At 44.3% G+C, this 23,203-nt stretch overlaps 1 protein-coding gene across 4 annotated transcripts in view; it reads left to right on the top strand.

Annotated features, from left to right (window-relative positions):
• Positions 1–3,317: 3,317 nt before the first annotated feature.
• The window catches only part of LOC139059570 (uncharacterized), a 161,525-nt gene continuing 141,639 nt past the window's right edge, over positions 3,318–23,203 (top strand). Inside the window, exon 1 of one of the 4 annotated variants that reach the window (XM_070538007.1) lies at positions 3,318–3,613. In XM_070538007.1, the coding sequence (XP_070394108.1) occupies positions 3,542–3,613 (72 nt within the window). In that variant the 5' untranslated portion in view covers positions 3,318–3,541. The remainder of the gene's footprint in view (positions 3,614–23,203) is intronic. The other 3 variants (XR_011514204.1, XR_011514203.1, XR_011514202.1) reach the window with 3 other exon arrangements.

A 23,203-nucleotide genomic window follows, 5' to 3' on the forward strand; every position in this document is an offset into this window, starting at 1 on the left:
TGTGCCTGTCATTACAAGAACTATGCGGCGGCGGTGATAAAATGCCGTAGAGACAGTGCAAGGAGAGGAGCTGGAGGAGCTGCTTTGTGCCGTTGTGTCGAAGCGGTTAACGCTCGAACAAAGGGCGTGTATCCTTGTTCACTCCACCACTGGTACGAAGCGGCAGCAGAATGGGCAAGAATGATCAGGAGAGCGGACAGAAGGCCGGTACCAACTGCTGTGGTTTGTGAAAAACATTTCGAAAACAGCTTAGTTCGACGCGCGTTCTCTATCACCGTGAACGGCGTTATCCACGAGATTCCCCGCGATAAACCACGCCTGAAACCCTACGCTATACCCACGATATTTCCTGAGTATCCTAAGCATGCACCTTACTTTTCGTGAGTACCAGGGGAAAAAAACAAGAAAAATTGCTTTGATCTACTATACTGTTATGTTGCACGAAAGATCACTGCCCAAAATTCTTAACCACAGTGTGCAGGCTTCCTTTGCGTAAGCTGAAGCTAGTGCCGACGCTGCTTCACTATTGCAATACGCATTTTGACAATGGAGGCCTCGACTATCTTAGTCAGACCTTTTCAACCGCTGTGAAGGCCGTGGAAGATGCTTTTACTGTGTTCTTTAGCAAAAACAAGTTAGATGTAGCGAGTCTAGCTGATTTTTCAGGTCAGCTGCAGACACTGGCCTTTCCCCAACTAGGTTGCCCAGAGCATGAAAAACCAGCTTTGACAACACTTGTGAAGTTCTGTTTTCTTGAGGTTTCGTTTTTTTTTAAGGCATCAACAAAGAGAGGGAAGCGCAAAGGCAACGACAGAAGCTCTTTAAACTGCGTCACTGCCACTAGATCTATCTTCTTCATGTATGTGTGCATTATCTCATCTAGGCCTGTCTTATATGCCCGCGTTTGACTGTTGTTACGAAAGAATAAAATATTTGTAACGCTCAAATTAAAGATCTGTTTCCCATTTTCGTTCCCTTATATCAGACATAAAAAGAAATCTGCACGTGTGTACCAGGTATTAAAAAATGTATAGTACACAGAACACCGCGTGCAGTCCATTTTACTGGCAATTTTTTTTACTTATTATCCTATCCTCGTGGCCAAATGGGCATTATTAGGAGATGGGTACATGGTGTACAAACAATTAAAAACATTCAAACCTATGAGCACAACAATAAGATAATAGGCAGAAATAGAAGCAAATAAAATAAAAAGAAAGTACAGCGAAATTCAAGTCATTTCAAAAGATGATCTGTTACAGCGGTTTTCAATGGTTATGCATTAATATAACATCAATAGAACAGTAACGTAACCTTAGAATTCCTTTACTTTATTAGAATGAAAAATGTAACCTAAAACTTACCCTTAAAAAAATTACGCTGCAATCATGGCTAGAATAAAAAACAAGTGTCCTTAGCTATCGCCGAAGAGACACGAAGGCGAACGCATTGTGAAGCCTACTCTAATTCACTCTAATCCTCCTTAATTAATACACCTTAATCCCTCTAATTCAGCCTTATCCCCCTTAATCCAATCACTATATGAATAATTAAATTTGCTTCCTTTCTGGCCTTCCTTGGATCGTGTGATATGTTCTGTACCTCGCAACACGGCGTTGGAACATGCAGATCAAGGCATTTGCCTTAGAAATTACGTTTTTCTCTTCGCCAGCATGGAAACACATCAGGTTCCCGCTCGAAGCCCAGCTGAGCTAGCACACGCTTTTCACGCAAGCGACAAGCGCTAGAGAAGCCTGTTGTAATCGAAACAAACCCTGATTTATAAATCAGCTGCCCACATTTGAACTGTGCTGCAGCTACAGCTTAATAAAAACAAAAAGAGCAGCAGCCCGTTTGCCGATGCTGTGGAAACCATAGAGTTGTGGAAACACGGCGGGCTACGAAGACCGGATGGTGCGGCGGCACCCACCTACACTGCAGCGCCCCTAGTGGCAATCACCGGCATTCATTACATTTGGTGCCACCCGAGAGGCCGCGGACGGCACACTAGCCAGTATATTCTAGGCTCGTTAGGCACTATACCACCATCTGCACCACCGCGCGCATAGAGTTTCTCACTATAAGGTAATGTAGTGAGAAACTCTATGACCGCGCGTGAGGAGGGATGGATGGATGTTATGAGCGTCCCCTTTGGAACGGGGCGGTGGGTTGCGCCACCAAGCTCTTGCTACTATACTGTCTAATATTCTACCTAGGGTAAACAATGAAAAAGACACAAAAAAACACTATGAACTACCACGCCCAAATTTTCTGATCCCCTATTGCGAACTGTGCTTTTGTACGTCTCCGTCTTTTGTCGTTTCCCTACTTTTCTTCCACCAATCCTCCAGTCGCCTCTTACTAATGCCTGAACAACTTGAAGGGGCAGCGCAATAAGACGATGGCAGAAGGCAGGAAACACACAGGACAGCGCTGTCCTGTGTGTTTCCTGCCTTCTGTCATCGTCTTATTGCGCTGCCCCTTCAAGATGTTCAACCAGTACCAACTCGCCCAAATGTCGATCCTTTTACTAATGCCTATTGCGGACATTTTTGCTTTACCACTGCTCCCTCTGAACCCAAGGGCTTCAAGGAGGCCAGTGGTGCCTAAATCGACCACTGAGTAGACGTCTTCACATTCTAATAAAACATGCTCCGTAGTTTCCCTAGCTTTACCACAGCAAGCACATGCTTCTTCTTCCTTCTTATATCTCGCTTTATAGGTGCGTGTTCTAAGGCATCCTGATCTCGCTTCGAAAAGTAATGAGCTTCCCTTTGAGTTATCATAAATGGTTTCTTTCCTGATTTCGTTTTTTCCTCTTAAATAGTTACTCATGGCAGGTTTCTTTTCCATTGCCGCCACCCATGAGATTAATTCAGCTTCTCTGACTTTCCGCTTGACCTTTGTTGTTGTGTTGTCCACCCTACAGGCCGCATACTTGCTGGTAAGCTTCCTAGTTCTTTTCCTCCACTGTGAATCAATGCTTTTCCTGTACAGAACACTCTCCCAGCCCATTTACTATCTTCCATATTCCTCAGCCGTTCTTCATACTCAATTTTACTGCGAGCTTCCCTCACTTCAAAACTAGTCAAGCCCATATCCCCCTGCACAGCTTCATTTGTAGTCTTCCCGTGAGCGCCCAATGCGAGGCGACCCACTGACCTTTGGTTCCCGTCGATTCCTGATTGTACCCCTGATTTATAGCAAACAACCGCATTTCCAAAAGTAAGTCCTGGAACCATTACCAGTGCTACCGATCGGTACTGGAACCAGTGCTACCGATCGCAGCGGCCCCAACGGCGTTACGGTCTTTTGGCTTCACCATGGTCCGTAATTCTATGGCTTCACCGCACGCCAAGAGGGACCCCGTAGCTGCATCTGTCGGGAAATGTGAACACGGCGGTACCCTACTTTCGCGGAAGGCGAACGAAGTTTGTATAGGTGTTCTGTGGCGAACGTTTCAGAATACGGCCCGGAGTTGTCGGAGGTGTTTGCATTCTTTCCGTTGGTGCGTGGAGGAACAGCGCTGCAAGCTGCCGCAATGAACGCCGTGCAGAAAGCAAAACGTCGGTTGAGTTCCTATCCAGATGCGTTTCTGAGGTGTTCCAAGCAGGTAATAACAGTGTGTGTGAAGTCGATCGCTGCTCTGTGCTAAGTAGGTAATAGAAAGAAGCGCAAGGATGTGCTTGCTCGGGGGAAATGTGGTAAATGTGACACCCTGACGCTGCTGCGACAACGACCGGTGAGCCCCATCAAGCCAGCATTCTAACTGTTGTTGATTAACTTCTGTAGTGTCCATGCTCCGGCAGAGGTGTTGTTAACGTCCTGCAATTGATTGTGGAGCGGCTGATGGCAAGTGAGCATTTGCATGTGCTTGTGTTGACTAGTGTAATATCACGGTTGAGAATTTTTGACGCACGCTTGTTTGTTTTGCGATAAGAATTTCTAGGTGCACTCAAAATGCGTTAGCTATAGCTTTTATTATTGAGCAAAATCATGAAGGAAATTTTCAAAAATGCAGACGGTGAAGTCCCATTAGGCGTCGCAGATATTCTCATGAGCGAGCATGGAAGGAGCATTGCCTCCTTTACTAGATGTCTACGGCCTAGCAAAAAAATAAATAAAATACAAAATACAAATAAAAAGAAAGCTGCCCAATTCTTTCCCTTTCCTCTTCACTGGATAGATGGATGAATGTTATGAGCGTTCCCTTTGGAAGGGGGTGGTGGGTAGCACCACCAAGCTCTTGCTACTATACTGCCTAATAGCCTACCTAGGTTAAATATAGATAGTCTTCACGTGACGTCACAGACGCAGCTCTCACTGTGCTAGTACCCAAACGTGGCGGCCCCTATGACGTGAGTGCATTGTATTTATTTATTTATTTATTTATTTAAAGATACCTTACAGGCCTCAAAGTGAGGCATTGAGTAAGGGGAGCAGTACATAGAAAATACATAGAATACAAGACATCTATAAACCGTATCTGTTTATATCCTACAACCACAAGTACAACTGAAATGAAAAAAAGAATTATTTAGTTCACGATTCACTAGGGAAAAGAAGAAACATAACAAACATAATATAATAACAAGGAATAAATCACACAGATTGTTCTCAGTGAAGTCGTGTAATTAATAAGATCAGAGTGTTAAGTAGTAATAATAAAAAACGACAGAAAGGTTACGGACGCGACATTCCAACGAAACGGTAAACATAGCGACATAACGGTAATAATGCGACAAGCTGTAAAAGGTAGTGCAAGTATAGAAAGCATTGTGCGACAAACGTAAAACTTCACTTTTCTTTAGTCATGCATTCAGTCAAGGCATCACGGAATGAATCGTAGTTGGACTGGCTTGCAATGCTGTCTGGGAGCGAATTCTATATTCTGATAGCACGAGGAAGACCAGAGTAATGGAATGCTTTTGTAGACCCGTAAAGGCGGGCATAGCTGAAATGATTATGAAGCCTATGTGACGTGGAGTAGGGTCGTTTCAAGCATGTGAGTGTTCGAGTGGAGTGAAGGAATTTGTGGAACAGTGATAAAAGGGCAATGTCTCGGCGAGCGCTCAAGGATTGTAATGAAAGCTTAAGTTTTATTTGTGTAACACTAGACTGGTAGCTGTAATCATTTATGATGAAGTGGCTTTCTCTGTTTTGGATACGTTCCAGCATTTCAGTTAGGTATTTCTGGTGAGGGGACCAAATGGGAGATGCATACTCGAGCTTGGGACGAATGAGAGTTAGGTAAGCTAGCTTGCGAACGTCTGAAGGAACATTTCTTAAGTTGCGTCGCAAGTACCCCAGCGCATTGTTTTGCTTATTAACCGTGACTGTTTTTCACTGGTTTATCACTGTTATCACTTTGCTGTTCGACACAAGATGGACCCATTGTCCTGTCATGCTGTCACGTTTCTTGATTACACTCCTTGTCGACGTGCTAGTGCGTAAAGATGGCGGCCGCGATGATGTCTGTGCAAACTATCTATAGGGAAAAAAACACGAACTCCCACAACCAATTTTTCTAAACCCCTATTGTGAACTTTGCTTTTGTACGTCTCTGTTTTTTTGTAATTTCCCTATTTTCTCTTCCACCAATCTTCCAATCGCCTCTTACTAATCTCTGTTGCGGACATGTTTACTTTTCCCCTGCTCTCACTGGACCCAAGGGCTTCAAGGAGGCCAGTGGTGCCTAAATCGACTGCTGGGCAGATGTCTTCACATTCTAATAAAACATGCTCCATCGTTTCCCTAGCTTTACTGCGCACATGCTTGATCTCGCTTCGAAAAGTAATGAGCTTCCCTTTGAGCTATCATAAATTGTTCCCTTCCTGATTTTGTCTTTCCCTCTTAAGTAGTTACTCATGGCAGGTTTCTTTTTTATTGCTGCCACCCATGAGATTATTTCAGTCTCACTCACTTCCCGCTTGACATTCTTTGTTGCTCACTCTACAGGCCGCATACTTGCTGGTAAGCTTCCTAGTTCTTTTTCCGCACTGTGAATCAATGTTTTTCCTGTACAACAGTCTCCCACCCCATTTACTTTCTTCCATATTCCTCAGTCATTCTTCATAATCAATCATACTGTGAGCTTCCCTCACTTAAAAACTAGTCAAGCCCATATATCACCCTGCACAGCTTCATTTGTAGTCTTCCCGTGAGTGCCCAGTGTGAGGCGTCCCACCGACCTTTGGTTCCCGTCGAGTCCTGATTGTGCCCCTGATTTCAAGCAAACAACCGCATTTCCAAAAGTAAGTCCTGGAACCATTACACCTTTCCACATACCCTGGAGCACCTTGTACCTATTGTATCCCCATAGCGCTCTGTTCTTCATTATGGCTGCATTTGTATTCCCCTTTACTGTTATTGTTTTTTTTCCTGTGTTTCCATATATTTATTGCCTTTGTTTATCCATATACCAAGGTATTTATATTGTAAGCATTTAGGCGGACTTCATCTGTACAAAGTTATCATCAGTCATCGGCTTGTGTTCGTTTTTGCGTCGGCGCCATTTTTCCTTCTTGGAATAAAGCATCATCTCGACCGTGGTCTTTCAAGTGGTGGAGGCGCTTTAAAATCCCTTCGACCTCACTCCTCTTCAAGATCTCTCCTGGAGCTACGTTCAGGACGCTGTTTGAGCCAAGAGGCCGCCATGTCGCAAGACCAGCCCGCCGCCGCGTCCATCAGCTTGGTTCAAGTGCCAGCCACCCCCACTCCCAGCCCTGCCAACAATCGGTATCGCGATCCTGAAATCTTCTCTGGCTTGCCTGGTGAGGGCGTTGAAGACTGGCTCGACAACTATGATCGTGTCAGTGAGTACAACAACTGGAACGAGACATTGAAGTTAAAAAACGTCTAATTTTACGTCTCTCAAGTAGCCAAAACATGGTTCCTGAATCATGATGCCCTACTAAAACGCATCAAGAAGAAAAATATCATGTTCCACAAATTCATAAAATGCAAAAATGGTGACTTGTTCAAGGAATTAAAAAAAATATCGCAATCAATTAAACGCTGATATAAAAAAGCCAAACTCGCATATTATGAAGCAATGTTTGCTAGGATAAGAACAGATCTGGCAAAGATCTGGAGACAGGTAAATTACTTTACTGGCAGAAACCCATCACCAGTTAAGACTGACCAAATAGTAATCAATGACTCTATAGGAGGCAAGACGCTAGCAGATGAAATTAACGAGTATTTCATTAATGCAGCCGTACCCCAGCCGTCTATTCAACAAAGTGGGCTCTACTGGCCTTCTCGTCGAGCAAATTCATTTGTTTTAGATGCCATTACCGAAAGAGAAATCAATGGTCTTATAATACACCTAAAAAGTAATGTCGCAAGTGGGTATGATGAAATTAAATTTGAACCTGTAAAGCGAGTGTCATTAATTATCAGCCCTGCCCTAGCCTATCTCATTAGTCTGACATTTTCTACTAGAGTCTTCCCAGATAAACTAAAGCTGGCCAAAGTAATTCCAATACACAAAGGAGGTAGAATTGATGATATTACGAATTACCGGCCAATCTCAGTGCTTCGGGTGTTTTCAAAGATTTATGAATTGTCAATCAATAACAGGCTGTCAAACTATCTAACCAAGTATCATATAATATCACCGTTACAGTATGGTTTTCAGAAAAATAAGACAACTCAGGATGCTCTTATTGCCATCAAGCAGCAAATAATCAGAAATTTTGAGGATCAGCTCTTCACCTTAGGAATCTTTCTTGATCTGCGCAAAGCTTTTGATTCCGTTGACCACGAAATCTTAGCTATAAAATTAAATTGCTATGGAATTCATGGTATCACATTGGACCTTATCAAGAGCTACTTATTATTTCGGCGTCAGTTTGTTAAAATAGACTGTGGTTCTTCAAAACAGCTTGACATTAAACTAGGTGTCCTGCAAGGTTCAATATTAGGCCCGTTACTTTTCCTCTTATATGTGAATGACATTACGGAACTACAAAAAACACCCACAATAACCATGTTTGCAGATGACACTAGTTTATTCTTTACAGGTAGAACACTGCATGAAATTGAACAATCGGCCAATCTCTATTTAAATGATTTATCCACATCGTTGCAACAAAACAAACTTCAGTTGAATGCAGTAAAAACAAAGTACATGATATTTAGGCCAATAAATAAGCATAAAAATATGATTAACTTACAGTACAGAGGACATAACTTAGAACAAGTAAGTGTGCAAATGTTCCTTGGGGTATGGTTTAGTGAAGAGTTGTCTTGGACCCCTCATGTCAATCATCTGCTCTCCGAACTCGCGAAGTCTATTGGATGTATTAGAAAAATAGCTCCTCTTCTACCTCTTTGGCTAAAGCAATTAGTATATTACTCCCTGTTCTATTCTAAACTTTTGTGTGGCATACTGGTCTGGGGGACAACGACAAAAGGGAACTACGATAGGCTACAACTGCTGCAAAAACGTGTCCTCCGGATTTTTGTGAACCACACCGGCCCTATTAGTTTGTTGTCGACGCAACCACTTTTTCCTAGATTTGATGTTTTACCTGCAAATAAAGTCTATTTATGGATACTGGTGCAGCGAATTTATGAACAGAAACTCCACAGTATTTACACACCTGTCTTGGCGCAATATGATATCCGTAACCCCAAACGCAGAAATAAAAAAGAACAAATTATGGAAAACAAGATCTAGAATATCAGGTAATAGACATGTTAAATAACTGTGCTTTTATTTTGGATTTCTGCCTACCCAGAAAAACGTTCAAATGTGAACTGCGGTCAGTTTTGTTTTCTGTCGATGTTGTTTTCCGTAGAAATTGTTAAGTTACAATGATAAATGTAAATTTCCGTTTCGGTTGTTTACTTCCTTTTAAGTATTTCTGTGATATGAGCAAATCTTCAATGTGATTTTTAACAATAAACTGTCCATAGTGCTTAAGGACACCCATATTGTATAGGACGTATGATGTATGTATTGTGTAGGCTGTATGCGTGTACTATTTGTAACGCCGCTTCTCTTTTGTCACCAGCCCTCTGCTGTACTGCTGTAGTCCACTCCTTTTGTTATGGGGGCAGAGACCTCGTCGGGCAATCATGCCTTTAGTCTCTGCCACCCGCAGGATGACGTGATTTTCCTGCAAATAAGAACTGACTGACTGACTGACTGACTTCTGTGATTGGTCGTCTTTCAAGGATCAGCTACAGCGGATTTTTGGCACACCCATGGTCCGTTCCAAAGTTGCCCGTGGGATTGTCTTCGCTTCCTGTCTGGTGCGGTTCAAAGAAAGCTCTACATTAATCATCACTTTAAACACGACCACTGAGCCAATCCTCCTACCTCAAGGCTCTGCAGTGACCTGTTATGTGGACACCCAACCAGTCTTCCTGCTCCCTCTTGTCACCTCGCAAGCTCTTCCTTAACAGGGTAAATCCGCTTTATCTGCCCTTGCTTCTGTGATAAGTCCTGACCTTGCGGCTGCTCAGAGTGAAGCATTGTTACAATTGCTCACAAAACATCAGGCCTCCTTTGATACGAATGCCTCGTCACTCGGACAGACCTCTGTTGCCTCCCATCGTATCGACACCGATGGCCAGACTATTTATTGTGCGCCGTCGTCCCTACCAAGTCTCTTTGACCGAATGCAGAATAATCGAGGAGAATGTCGTCGATATGCTGAAAAGAAACGTCATACGTCCCTCCACCAGTTCTTGGTCATCACCCGTTGTTTTAGCGCAGAAGAAGGATGGATCGGTATGATTTTGGGTTGACTACTGTGCGCTAAACAAGATCACCTGTAAGGATGTATATCCGATGCCCCGTATCGATGACGCCCTTGATTCTTGATTCTTTGCAAGGCGCACAATACTTTTCCAGCCTTGATCTTTGCTCCGGATATTGGCAAATTCCAATGCCCGAAGCGGACAAAGAAAAGATCGCCTTTTGTTTTCCGGATGGTCTTTACGAGTTTAACGTAATGCCTTTCAGCCTATGCAATGCTCCCGCCACATTCGAAAAAGTGATTGACACTGTTTTTCGCGGCCTCAAGGCCTCAAGTGGAAAACTTGTCTATGTTACCTCAATGACATTGTGTTTTTCTCGAGTTTCACTGACCATCTGCAATGCTTAGATGAAGTGCTCACATGCCTTTCTAATGCCGGACTTCAACTAAACATGAGGAAGTGCCGTTTTCTAGCACAACAATTAAAGTCCTGGGTCATCTCGTTAGCAAAGATGGCATCCAGCCCGATCCGGACGAAATTTTCGCAGTGCTCAACTTTCCACACCCACTTTGTGCAAAAGAACTGCGCAGCTTCCTTGGACTCGCCTCATACTTTCGACATTTTATCAGCAACTTCGCCAGCATTGCCTTGCCCCGCCACAAGCTCCTTGCTAGTTCCAGTTCCTTCGATTGGAACGATTGGTGTGAAGCCGCGTTCCAGGAACTCAAGTGCGCACTTACATCCCCACCTGTTGTTTGTCATTTTGATGATAAGGCACCCACATTACTGCATACTGACGCTAGTGGTCAAGGAATTGGTGCCGTGCTGCTGCAGCACGACCACGAATTTTGCGAAAAGGTTGTTGTATATGCAAGCCGCATTTTGACTTCCACAGAAAAGAAGTACTCGATAACCGAACAGGAGTGTTTGGCTGTTGTATGGTCCATTCAGAAGTTTCGTCCATACCTGCATGGTTGTCATTTCGCGGTCATGACCGACCACCATGCCCTATGCTGGTTGTCGATGATCAAAAACTTGTCTGGACACCTTGGCCACTGGATACTCCGATTACAAGCATATGATTTCAATGTTATATACAAGTCCAGAAGGAAGCACCAAGATGCCGATGCTGTTTCACGATGCCCATTAACACCATAATCGGAGCGCATCACATCACCTTGTCAAATTGGCCGCACAGAGGACGCATCGTCTATTACATCGATTTCCTCCTTGACTCCAACAAACTGCCCTTCAGTGCTTTCCACTCACCAGCACGCCAATTATTATTGGGCAAAAAAGAGGTGAGGCGTGCAGACAGGACACAAGAGTTGAGAAGTGGACAACACGAGTGTCGTGTTTTGCATTTGCATAATGAATCCTTACCAACTAGCTCAGCTTTCTGTCGTTCCAATTCTTATTGCCATGGTATCATCAGTCGCCTTAGCGGTGTTTCATCTCCACCCAATGCCAGGCTACGAAAACAGCTCAAACTGTTCAAGTTCGAAGACGACATGCTCTACCATTACATTTTTCACCCAGAAGGCTATCGATGGGTTCCCGTTTCACCGCGCTCTCTTCGCGCTGCAGTTCTGCAGGCCTCACATGATGACCCTACGTCAGGCCACTTGGGTTATTACAAAACGCACGAGCGCATACGCAGCCAATCCTTTTGGCCAGCTCTTTCCACGAGCATAGCTAGATATGTTGCCTCGTGCACGCTTTGCCAACACCGTAAGCGACCTACTACTGCTCCTGCCAGAACGCTACAACCACTTCCTTGTCCAACAGAATCCTTCTCTGTCGTCGGTATTGACCTTTTCAGGCCACTTCCAACTACTACTCCAGACAGCAACAGATGGATCGTCACTGCTGTTGACCATTTGACTCGGTACGCTGAAACAGCCTCAGCACGTTCAGGAGCTGCCTCAGAAGTAGCGACCTTCTTCTTGCAGGCTATCTACTTATGTCACGGGGTGCCTCACATTCTTTTGAGCGACCGTGGCAAGGCATTTCTTTCAAGCACTTTTAATCAAGTTCTGCAAGTGTCTAACACTGTGCACAAGACGTCTAGCTACCACCCTCAATCAAACCAGTAGTCTAACAGAGCGATTTCATTGCACGCTGTGTGACATGCTATCCATGTATATTCAACCTGACCATCCTAACTGGGATGTGATTCTCCCATTTGTAACCTTTGCATACCATACGTCTGTTCAATGCACCACCGGAAACTCTCCGTTTTGCTTATTATACGGCCGCCACCCAACGTCATCCTCGACGTTTCTTTCTTCTCTGGCCCCGTCATTGCTTCACCATTCATTTGCAACCGGTTTGTGTCTCGTCTAGCCCAATGTCGTCGTCGCGCCCGTATGAACACAGAAGCAAGCCAAGATGATCGCAAGTATCGGTACGATGTCTCTCACTGCGCCGTTTCCTACCACCCTGGTGATGATGTGCTCCTGTGGACACCTGCACAAACACCTGGTTTATGTGAGAAGCTTGAGTCTCGGTATATTGGCCCCTACAAAGTCATAGAGCAGATCTCGCTGGTAAACCATTGCATTACACCTGTTGATGCCCCAACTGTGACCAATGCTGGTGCAGAACAGAGATTGTGCATGTTTCCAGCCTGAAGCTCTTTCATCTCTGTTCCACTGTCTAATGTGTGGCCAGGCTGGCTGCTTCTGTCCACGGGGAAAATCAGTTTAGAACAACAGAAAGCTGAGCTAGTTGGTAAGGATTTAATATGCAAAAAAGAAGTGAGGCGTGCAGACAGGACACAAAAGTAGGAAAACTAGTGTAAGCATTCATGCGGACTTCATCTTCATATGCACAAAGCCGTCATCAATCATCGGCTCGTGCTCGTTTTTGCATCGGCGCCATTTTTCCTTCTTGGAATAAAGTGTAATCTCGACTGTGGTCTTTCAATATTTTACCTCGGGTATTTTCTGGCCTTGTATTGGCACTGTCTCTTCACTGTTTTTATTGAATACCATAACACCTGATTTTCTAACACTAAATTTAAAACCCAAATTTTCACCTTCCTGTCCACAGATATTAGCCAGACGTTGCAAATCACTGCTTGTTAGCTAGCAGCACAGTGTCGTCCGGATAAAATAAATCTGGAAGCTGCTGCTCTACTGCTGTACCCGCCTGTTTGTATGAGAGATTAAACCCAATATTACTTCTTTCTAGTGCCCTCTCCATCCTCACCATGTACATCATAAACAGCAGTGGGGATAAAGGGCACCCCTGCGTCAGTCCCTTATTGATATCAACTTTCTCCTCGCTCCTCATCCCCTCCCATCCAACACAAACAGTATTTTGTAGGTAAATCTCTCTCAAAAGCTATACACAATCGTCACCGAAGCCTTCTTCTTCCAGAGTATCCCACAAAATGTTGCAGTCTACGTTGTCATAGGCTCCTGTAATGTCTAAAAAGGCCACATATAATGGTCGGCTTTCTACTCTTGATATTTCAATACACTGAGTAAGTAAAATAAGTTATCATCCAAACACCTGCCTATTCTGAAGCCATTCTGAAGTTCTCCCAGAATGCCATTGTTCTCTGCCCGTGTTTGCAGCTTTGAGTGTCGGTCGCGAGCGGCACGTGTGGCTGGCGGAACCCCACTGGCCGCTACCCCACGTGGCTTCCAAAGTCTTCGTCAAGCGTGCATGCCAATCTCAAAGGCCATTAACCTCAATAATAGCTCAGCGTATGTTTGCTGGTATGACAGGCGAAACCTGTTCTGCTGCCAGACAACCAACCTTTAAAATGCACACTCAAAGTATTGTGCCGACTGCACCATAGAATAAAGAACCAGCTTTAGAGAAGGGAAACTGTACTTTCCATAGTCGTACAAAAGTAAGCAGCGGAAGCGCACGGAACTTACGTAGATGGATGCCAGATGGTGTTGCTCAACCAGGAAGTAAGCAGAGAAATGAGAAGGTGTGGTGGTTTTGAACGAGATGGGATGCACTTCAATTACATGCTTGGATGAGGAGTGGGCAGGCGGCTTGCTGGTCACGCTGTTGCTATTTTTTAGGGGGCCCACGGGTGCTCGGGAGGCCAGAGTAAGTAGTAATGAAGGAGGTCACCTAGGGGAACATCAGAATAGCATCGCCGTCAATACCAGAAAAAGGAGAAAAACAAGAAAGACAGCTCGCCGTGCAATATGCTACATCAACATGCAGGGCAGTAGAAGAAAGGAAAGGATTACTGTCTGATGACAGAAGGAATTCATTATAAATTGAGAGAAATGGTCATTGATGAGGAAGGATATAGCAGCATAGGGAGTGACCATAAACGCATCATATTGAAAATGAGACATGTAGTTGGGAAAGAGAGCAAGGAGTGCAAAATGGCCAGTGCAAATTTGAATGCTGAACAAATAACAAATATAGTCACTAGAGTCGAGGAAGAACTTGGCAAATGGCCAAGTAAAAAGTGGGAATATAGTGAGCTTCTAAGTTTAATAATGACAGAAATACGGAAAGGGGAACAACATGTTCGTTGGAAAGGAAAAAAGAAACCGAAAAGCTGGTAGAACAGCGAGATACGAGAAGCGATTGTTGAATGACAGAAAGCATCCCAAGAGCACAGGCAGGCAAAGAAGGCGCAGTTAGCACAGGATGAAGTGGTGGCCAGTAAATGGGAAATGTACCGAGAGAAAAACTCTATAGTTCAAATACTGGTGCAAGCAAAGATAAAATGTGAAAGTGAGCATTCATTGTCAGAAAAATGTGAGATAAAGAAGGATGCACCTAGAATATTTTGGAACCATATAAAATTATTAGGCCGGAAGTCAACAACAATACAACATATCCTACGCGAAGGTGGAAACAAATAGGAAAGAGAAGCAGGATTAAATTACAGCCGAATCTTTCCAAGGCAATGACGAGGTTGGATTTGAAGAAAAAAAAAAGAGCATTAAAGAGAACCAGATGGAAAAGGAGCTGGTGCTGACAAATTTCAACTGGAAGAAAGCCGAAGAGAAAATTCCTAGGCGCACCGCCACAGGGCTAGACGAGGTTCCTGTTAGGCTGATTAATGAACTAGGAACAAAAGTTAGGAAGCTCTGGTGAAAGAAGAAAAAACTTTAAAAGATAGAAGAATACGGGACAGTTGGTGACAAAGTAGAATGAATTTAATTTATAAAGGTAAGGGTGAGAAGGATAGAATGCACTCGTATAGACCCTTGTTCATTACATTAGTAATATACATGTTAGCAATGCAGGCAATCAAATTAAAGCTGGGCAGAGAATAATGGCGTTTGGATGATGACTTATTTGTTCTTACTCAATGCATCGAAATATCAAGAGTAGAGAGCAGACCGTTATAGGTGGTCTTTTTAGGTATACAGGAGCAGATTACAACATAGACCGCAACATTTTGTGGGATATATTGGAAGGGGAACACTTGGGCGATGATTGTATACAGCTCTTGAGAGAGATTTACCTAGACTATACCGTTTGCGTGCAATGGAAAGGGATGGGGAGCGAGGAAAAAGTTGATATCAACAAGGAACTGAAGCAGGTGTGCCCTTTATCTCTAGTGCTATTTATGATGTATGTGGCAAGGATGGAAAGCACGCTAGAGGGAAGTAATATCGGGTTTAATCTCATAAATAATAAATACAAACTTGCGGGTACAGTGGTAGAGCAGCTTTCAGGTTTGTTTTATGTGGACGACATTGTGGTGCTAGCAAACTAAGCAAGGTGATACACAATGTGTGGCTAGTATCTCTTGAGAGGGAGGCGAGAATATAGGTCTGAAATTTAGCTTTAAGAAATCAGGTGTCATGGTATTCAATGAAAACAGTGAACAGACAGTGTCAGTACAGGGCCAGGAAATACATGAGATAAAAGAATATAAATGCCTTGGTATATAGATGAACGAAGGCAATAGATATATTGAAACGCAGGAAAAAAACTATAGCAAAGAGGAAGAGAAATGCGGCCATAATGAAACACAGATCACTATGGGGATACAATAGGTATGAGGTGCTCCGGGGTATGTGGAAAGGTGTAATGATTGCAGGACTTATTGCAGTGAAACACGTGGGGCTAGTTGGTGCATAGCTTTCAATAGGTGATGCTCCAATAGTGACGGCACACAAGAAGAAGCGCCTTGTCCTGTGTCTATTTCTTCTTGTGTGCCGTCACTATTGACGCATCACCTATTGAAATCCAGGACTTATATTTGGAAATGGGGTTGTTTGCTTGAAGGGGTACAATCAGGACTGAATGGCAACCAAAGGTGTGTGGAATGCTTCGCATTGGGTGCTCACAGGAAGACTGCAAATGAAGCTTTGAAGGGTGATATGGGCTGGACAAGTTTTGAAGTGAGGGAAGCTCACAGTAAAATTTATTATGAAGAATGACTGAGGGATATGGAAGAAAGTAAATGGGCTGAGAGAGTGTCGAGGTATCTGTACAGGAAAAACATTGATTCACAGTGGAGGAAAAGAACTAGGAAGCTTCCTAGCAAGTGTGCAGCCTGTAGGGTGAGCAACACAGCAACAAAGACTGTCAGGCGGAAAGTCGGAGAGGCTGAAATAATCTCATGGGTGGCAGCAATGGAAGAGAAACCTGCCATGAGTAACTACTTAAGAGAGAAAGATGAAATCAGGAAACAAACAATTTATGATAATTCAAAAGGAAGCTCATTACTTTTCAAAGCGAGATCAAAATGCCTTAGAGCATGCACCTATAAAGTGGCATATAAGAATGAAGGAGAATGCATGTGCTTTGTAAAGCTAGGTAAATGATGGAGCATGTTTTATTAGAACGGGAAAACACCTGCCCAGCACTTGATTTAGGCACCACTGGCCTCCTTGAAGCCCTTAGGTTCAGCGAGAGCAGGGGAAAAGTATACATGTCCGCAATAGAGATTAGTGAGAGGCAATTGGAAGATCGGTGGAAGAAAAGTAGGGAAATGACAACAAACAGATGTACAAAAGCAAAGTTGACATTAAGGGGTCTGAAAATTTCGTTATGGGAATTCATCGTGCATTTTTTTTTCCTTTTCATCTTTAACCTAGGTAGGACATTAGGCAGTACAATAGAAAGAGCTTGGTGGCGGAACCCGCCGCCCCGCTCCAAAGGGGACTCTCATAACACACATCCAGCAGAATTTCTTTTTTTTTTGTTTAGAGCAAAATCCAATATCGCCGCTTTTCACCGGTCGCGTACGCTCATATGCGCCGTGCCGGCTTTGCGGCATGCCTCAATGCCTTGGCTGCCGCATAGCTAGTGCGTTCTAATTTAGTGCGTGCTAAGACGACACACCAAGTGCAAAACCTGTGCTTGGTGTGTCGTCTTCTCTCACGTCCTTGTCGTTTTTTGTTGTGCAATATCATTTGAGTTATGGATTACCAACTTGCCCGGAATGCTGCTCTCATTAAGTTCATTTCTAGTTCAACGGGCCCTTTTCTAAATGTTCTTCGTGATCCTTGTTCCACTGTTTCCCTTATTGCCGCGGTCGTTTGAAAAGCATGGATGCTCTCCTATTGTTTAATTGCGCTTGGTGTGTCGTCTTCTCTCATGTCCGTGTCGTTTTTTGTTGCGCAGTATCATTTGCATTCTAATTGCCAGGAGACCAAAGAACCTCCACTGACAGCCATACAAACAAGCTACAAGTGGGCTAACAGAATGTGCGACTTTATTGGCAGAAAACAAGCAGTGCATATTCTCGTGCAAAAGCAGAAATAATATTTGCATGTCGAGATGTGCTGAAATCATTGACGCGAGCCCGTAAATGGCTTACCATCATCGTCGCACATGCCTATGTGGTAACGAGCGACAACCAGCAGCCCAAGCAGATTGGACCGTGTCCCACCAGTTTGCATTGACAGTCGCCATTAAAAGATGATTAACTTGTATTGCGAAGCAATCGGGTGAAGCAGGCACCTGCTGCCGCAGCCGACACAGTGACATGGACTGTCTGGCATTTTAGCGTTAACTCCAACCTGCACGTTTCTTTCCTTTTGGGGGCCGCTAATGTGTGGCTCACATTTGGCGCTGCACTTTGTCTCAGTATGGACAAATTGGTTTCGTGGGCATTACCTTCGGCAGACATCCATATGGCTATCAACTTCATACACATCGGACCATGTAAGCATGTGTGCTGGTCTCCGTTCATGCCTAATCACAGCCGAGAAAGGCCACAGGAACAATTTGCCCATGGCTGCAGCTGGAAAGGACGAACAGGGAGCACGAATCACGGTGCATGTAAATTGGAAGTTCTGTCACTGTGCAGATTGCAGAGCAAATGCTTACTTAGAGAGACTGCCTCTCAATACAACTGACCAGGCTCCCACATCTGAGAAGCATAACACGGAAACTGTAACCAAGTGAGATAACAGCGAAATGAAAAGGCAATCAATCACCGCATAAGGTTCAGTCAATACATTATACGTTGGCTACGAACCATATCCCAAGGATATGGTTCGTAGGGATCCCAAGGGAAGGGATGCCTACGAACCATGGATCCCAAGGGAAGGGAAGCGTAGCAGGGGGCGGCAGAAAGTTAGATGGGCGGATGAGATTAAGAAATTTGCAGGGACGGCGTGGCCACAATTAGTACATGACCGGGGCTGTTGGAGAAATATGGGAGAGGCCTTTGCCCTGCAGTGGGCGTAACCAGGCTGATGATGACGAACCATATGGCAACAGTGAGCATTCACGTACACGAGTCTCTTATGCTACATTCAGCCACTTACGTACAAGCATTCATCGCTTGTAGTGGTCTGGTAACGAGAGAGAACCAGCAGTGCTAACAGATTGGACAGAGCATTTCACCTGTTTGAATCAACAATTGCTATTGAAGATAATTGAAGTTTCTTCTTCACTGCTATTAAAAGCAGTGAAGAAGTAACTAGGAGTAGGCAATAATCAGATGTATGCATTAAGAGACAAAGCCGGCAATATCATACTGATATGGATGAGATAGTTCAGGTGGCTGAGGAGTTCTATAGAGATTTATACAGTACCAGTGGCACCCACGACGATAATGGAAGAGAGAATAGTCTAGAGGAATTTGAAATCCCACAAGTAACGCTGGAAGAAGTAAAGAAAGTCTTGGGAGCTATGCAAAGGGGGAAGACGGCTGGAGAGGATAAGGTAACAGCAGATTTGTTGAAGGATGGTGGGCAGATTGTTCTAGAAAAACTGGCCACCCTGGCAATGCCTCATGACTTCGAGTATACCGGAATCTTGGAAGAACGCTAACATAATCCTAATCCAGAAGAAAGGGGACACCAAAGGCTTGAAAAATTATAGACCGATCAGCTTACTGTCCGCTGCCTACAAAGTATTACTAAAGTAATCGCAAATAGAATCAGGAACACCTTAGACTTTTGTCAACCAAAGGACGAGGCAGGATTCCGTAAAGACTACTCAACAATAGACCATATTCACACTATCAATCAGGTGATAGAGAAATGTGTGGAATATAATATTAGAGGCTCGATTGCGCAACATTTGGATGACACTCACAGAAGAGAAACACACACCACAGAGCGCTCTGTGGTGCGTGTTTCTCTTCTGTGTGTGTGTCGTCCAAATGTTGCACAATCGAGCCTCTAATATGCTATACCAACACGCCCAGTCATCAACCTTGCGAAATATAACTAGCCCTTATATATAGCTTTCATTGATTATGATAAAGCGTTTGATTCAGTCGAAACCTCAGCAGTCATGGAGGCATTACGGAATCGGGGTGTAGATGAGCCATATGTAAAAATACTGAAAGATATCTATAGCGGCTCCACAGCCACCACAGTCCTCCATAAAGAAAACAACACAATCCCAATAATGAAAGGCGTCGGGCAGGGAGATACGATCTCTCCAGTGCTATTCACAGCGTGTTTACAGGAGGTATTCAGAGACCTGCATTGGGAAGAATTGGGGATAAGAGTTAATGGAGAATACCTTGGTAACTTGCGAGTCGCTGATGATATTGCCTTGCTTAGTAACTCAGGGGACCAAATGCAATGCATGCTCAATGCATGTTCCAGTCTTGTGGCACCACTCCAGATGAGACTGCTGGATTATTAACGACAGAATCATACTTGTTACGATTTCAGTAGTCTTCAATAGTTTAGAATTGATGCTGTCAATACCAGTGGATGATGTCAGCTTTAATAAATGGATGATTTCGGAAATACCATTGGCATCGAACCTGATTTTAGGCATAATTGGGTGATTCTCATGATATGCATGAGATAGTTCGTTATCAAGTTCTGTGAAAAACTGAACAAACAGTCTAACTTAATACTTGTGCAACTGTGTTCTAGGATCAAAATATGATTGTCTTTCAGCACAATGATCGATGAAGGTGTAGTGGACGATGGGTTGAGAGTTTTTCAGAGTTGTTTGGGGTTATTGCGTAACGTGCCAAGTAAATGAGTAGGATGAGTGCTTGGCGTTAGCAGCAAGAGAAACGAATAGCCTTTCCATGGGCCGATATGTATCCCAAGTGCATTTTTTATTTAAGAGCTTTACGAACTGGAATTGACACTTTTTGTTTTTAAAGTCGTTTCAGTGCAGTGCTGAACCATGGGGAGGCTGATTGTATGTTGATTGCAATGGTGGAAACGTAACTTCGGATTAGTTGCTGCAGCTTAGCTTTAAAGAGATGCCAGTTAGTTTCGATAGGGCTGAGGGCAAAATGGGTGAGAAACCATTCTTGAATAATGGGCAGATCATTATTTATGGCAGCATAGTTATCTTTATCATATAATGTTATTGTTTTCTTTATTTTTGGGGGGTTAGGTAGGTAGCACTTGAATGCTGTGTGAAGAACATTATGATTGCTTATAGCAGATAAATGTGTAATATAAGAGAAGTTATCCAGATGAGTTTTCAGTAAAAGGTCAAGAATGTTAGAAGAATGATCCATTTGTTGTAAAGCAGTGATTTGGGCTTGTTGGTAATACATTGTGAGTCTTATAGCGCGTTAAAAAGACAAGGATGAAAGTGAGACGTGACACACACAGGCGCTAACTTGGAACACTCTTTATTTCGAGCAAGGGACCCATACATATATACAACTTTTTCGCGTACATCATACATGCGCTGTTTGAAAAAAAAAACCTTACACACTATTGCGCAGGTACGATAACTCTTTGCGGGAAAGGGCGATTGATGGTTTAGACACATGCTTATCCCCAAGCCTACCAATTTCTAACTGTTTCGATTTTTTAATCACTAATGCACTTTCTTTTATACGCGAGGGTTTATCTCCTCGAAAAATAACGCATTAACTGCCGATTGACGGAAGTATCCCATTTCTTGACATTAAGTTTTTATTTTTCAACGACCATGTACGCTGGAAGTACGAGCCTCGCGTGAACAAGCCACTGCTCCCATATCAGTCGGTGCACTCCAAGTTGGTTAAGAGGGGAATCACAAAGACATGTTTGTCAAACGCATTATGTAAGTCATGCCCGGAGCTGATGGCCGAAAGCATCAAGGATCAGATCCTCCATCTTCGATTGGCAGGTTACCCTACACATGTACTTATTAGTGTTGCTGAGGGTCTGCTCAAAATGAGAATATCAAAGAATTCCACCAGCGTGCCTTGTGTAGATAAGAGGAGCGTTGCTGTCATCCCATATATCCACAGCTTATCGCACCGTTTAAAGAAAATAGGCCAACATGCGAATGTTAAGGTTGTGTTTTCAGCTTCTACAAAATTGCAATGTCTTTGCAGACTAACCAGACCAGGCCTCTCTGATAAGCGCACGTGCAAAAAGAAACACCAGGAACCGTTTGTTGAATGTGTGGAAGCAGTTGTTTACAACCTTCCTTTAAAGTGTGGGAAGAACTACGTGGGGCAAAGCGGAAGGTGCCTCAACGAGCGTTTAAAGGAACACCGGTATAATGTTGCAGAAAAGTGGGGTGGGTTCCTTGACGCCCACTGCAGGCATTGCAGCTGCACTGTTCCCGGTGTGGATGATGGTGACAACTCGACGTGTGCTCCAGCATACAGAGACTGCTCCATTGTGGGAAAAGCCCGAGGTAGGATAACTCGCGAAATTATAGAAGCAGAAATGATTGATAGGCTTGGGGATAACTGTGTGTCTAAACCATCAATTGCCCTTTCCCGCAAAGAGTTATCATACCTGCGCAATAGTGTGTAAGGGTTTTTTTGCAAACAGCGCATGTATGATGTACGCGAAAAAGTTGTATATATTGTTACAAGCACGGGGAAAAGGGGTTTATTTAGGCGTGCGAGAGCAGGAACGGCAGGCTACGAACAACAGGAATGGCCGCTGCACAATCTTCGTTCTTCTCTTCTTCCCTCTTCTTGATCCCCGCGTCCCTTTGACGCGCTTGGACGTAACATACCTCCCCTCGCAGACAAAGCCCCCTGGGCGAGTCAACTAGCTTGTCGTGGCGTGCATGATTTCAACCGTGCGACATGTGCGACTTGTGTCCTAGCAGAACGTCTACCAGTGTTCGTGAGGCGCGCGAGAGTATAGTTCACTTCACTGACTTTGTCGATGACAACATACGGTCCATCGTAGTTTGCCAGCAGCTTTTGACACAAACCGCGCTTCCTTGTGGGATTCCAAAGCCAAACGAGATCACCAGGGTGATATGTAACAGGCCAATGTCATGCGTCGTAGCGGGCCTTGGAGTTATCTTGTGATGCCAAAGTCCGAAGACGCGCAAGTCGCCGAGCCTCTTCAGCGAGGCACAGCGTATCGGCGACCGTAGGATTGTCGTGGGGGTAAAAAGGGAGGACAGTGTCGAGCGTATACCGGGGCGGCCGAGCATATAGAAGGAAGAAGGGGCTGTAGCCGGTTGTCTCGTGCTTGGCGGTGTTGTAGGCGTAAGTAATAATTGGTAGAACTTCATCCCAATTCTTGTGATCGGACGCAACATACATGGAAAGCATATTGGTGATTGTTCGATTAGTGCGCTCAGTGAGGCCGTTCGTTTGCGGATGATACGGCGTCGAGTGCCGGAGGTGCGAGTTACATAAACGCACAAGTTCTTCCACGATATCCGCCGTGAATTGACGTGCCCGTTCACTTATGATAACACCAGGCGGTCCATGTCGTAGAACAATAGCGTAAAGTAAGAAAAGCGACACTTCGGTGGCAGTTGCTGATGGTATAGCCGCCGTCTCGCAATAGCGTGTGAAATAGTCGGCGCAGACAATTATCCAGCGGTTCCCCTTAGATGACTTTGGAAAAGGGCCTAACAGATCAATTCCAACTTGCGGAAAGGGTGAGCTGGAAGGCGGCACAGGCTGAAGGAGACCAGATGGGGCAGGGGTTGGGCGTTTCCCGACGTTGGCACTGTATGCAGCTGGCGACATAAAACTCAACCGAATGTTGCATCCGGGGCCAGTAAAAGCGTTCTTGAATGCGATAAAGTGTGCGCACAGTGCCTAAGTGACCGGAGGTAGGGTCATCGTGCATAGCCTGAGGGATTGCTGGCCGGAGATGCTCCGGCACCACTAGAAGGAAGCGTG

The sequence above is a fragment of the Dermacentor albipictus genome, chromosome 4 (assembly GCF_038994185.2).
Source record: "Dermacentor albipictus isolate Rhodes 1998 colony chromosome 4, USDA_Dalb.pri_finalv2, whole genome shotgun sequence".
NCBI lineage: Eukaryota > Metazoa > Arthropoda > Arachnida > Ixodida > Ixodidae > Dermacentor > Dermacentor albipictus.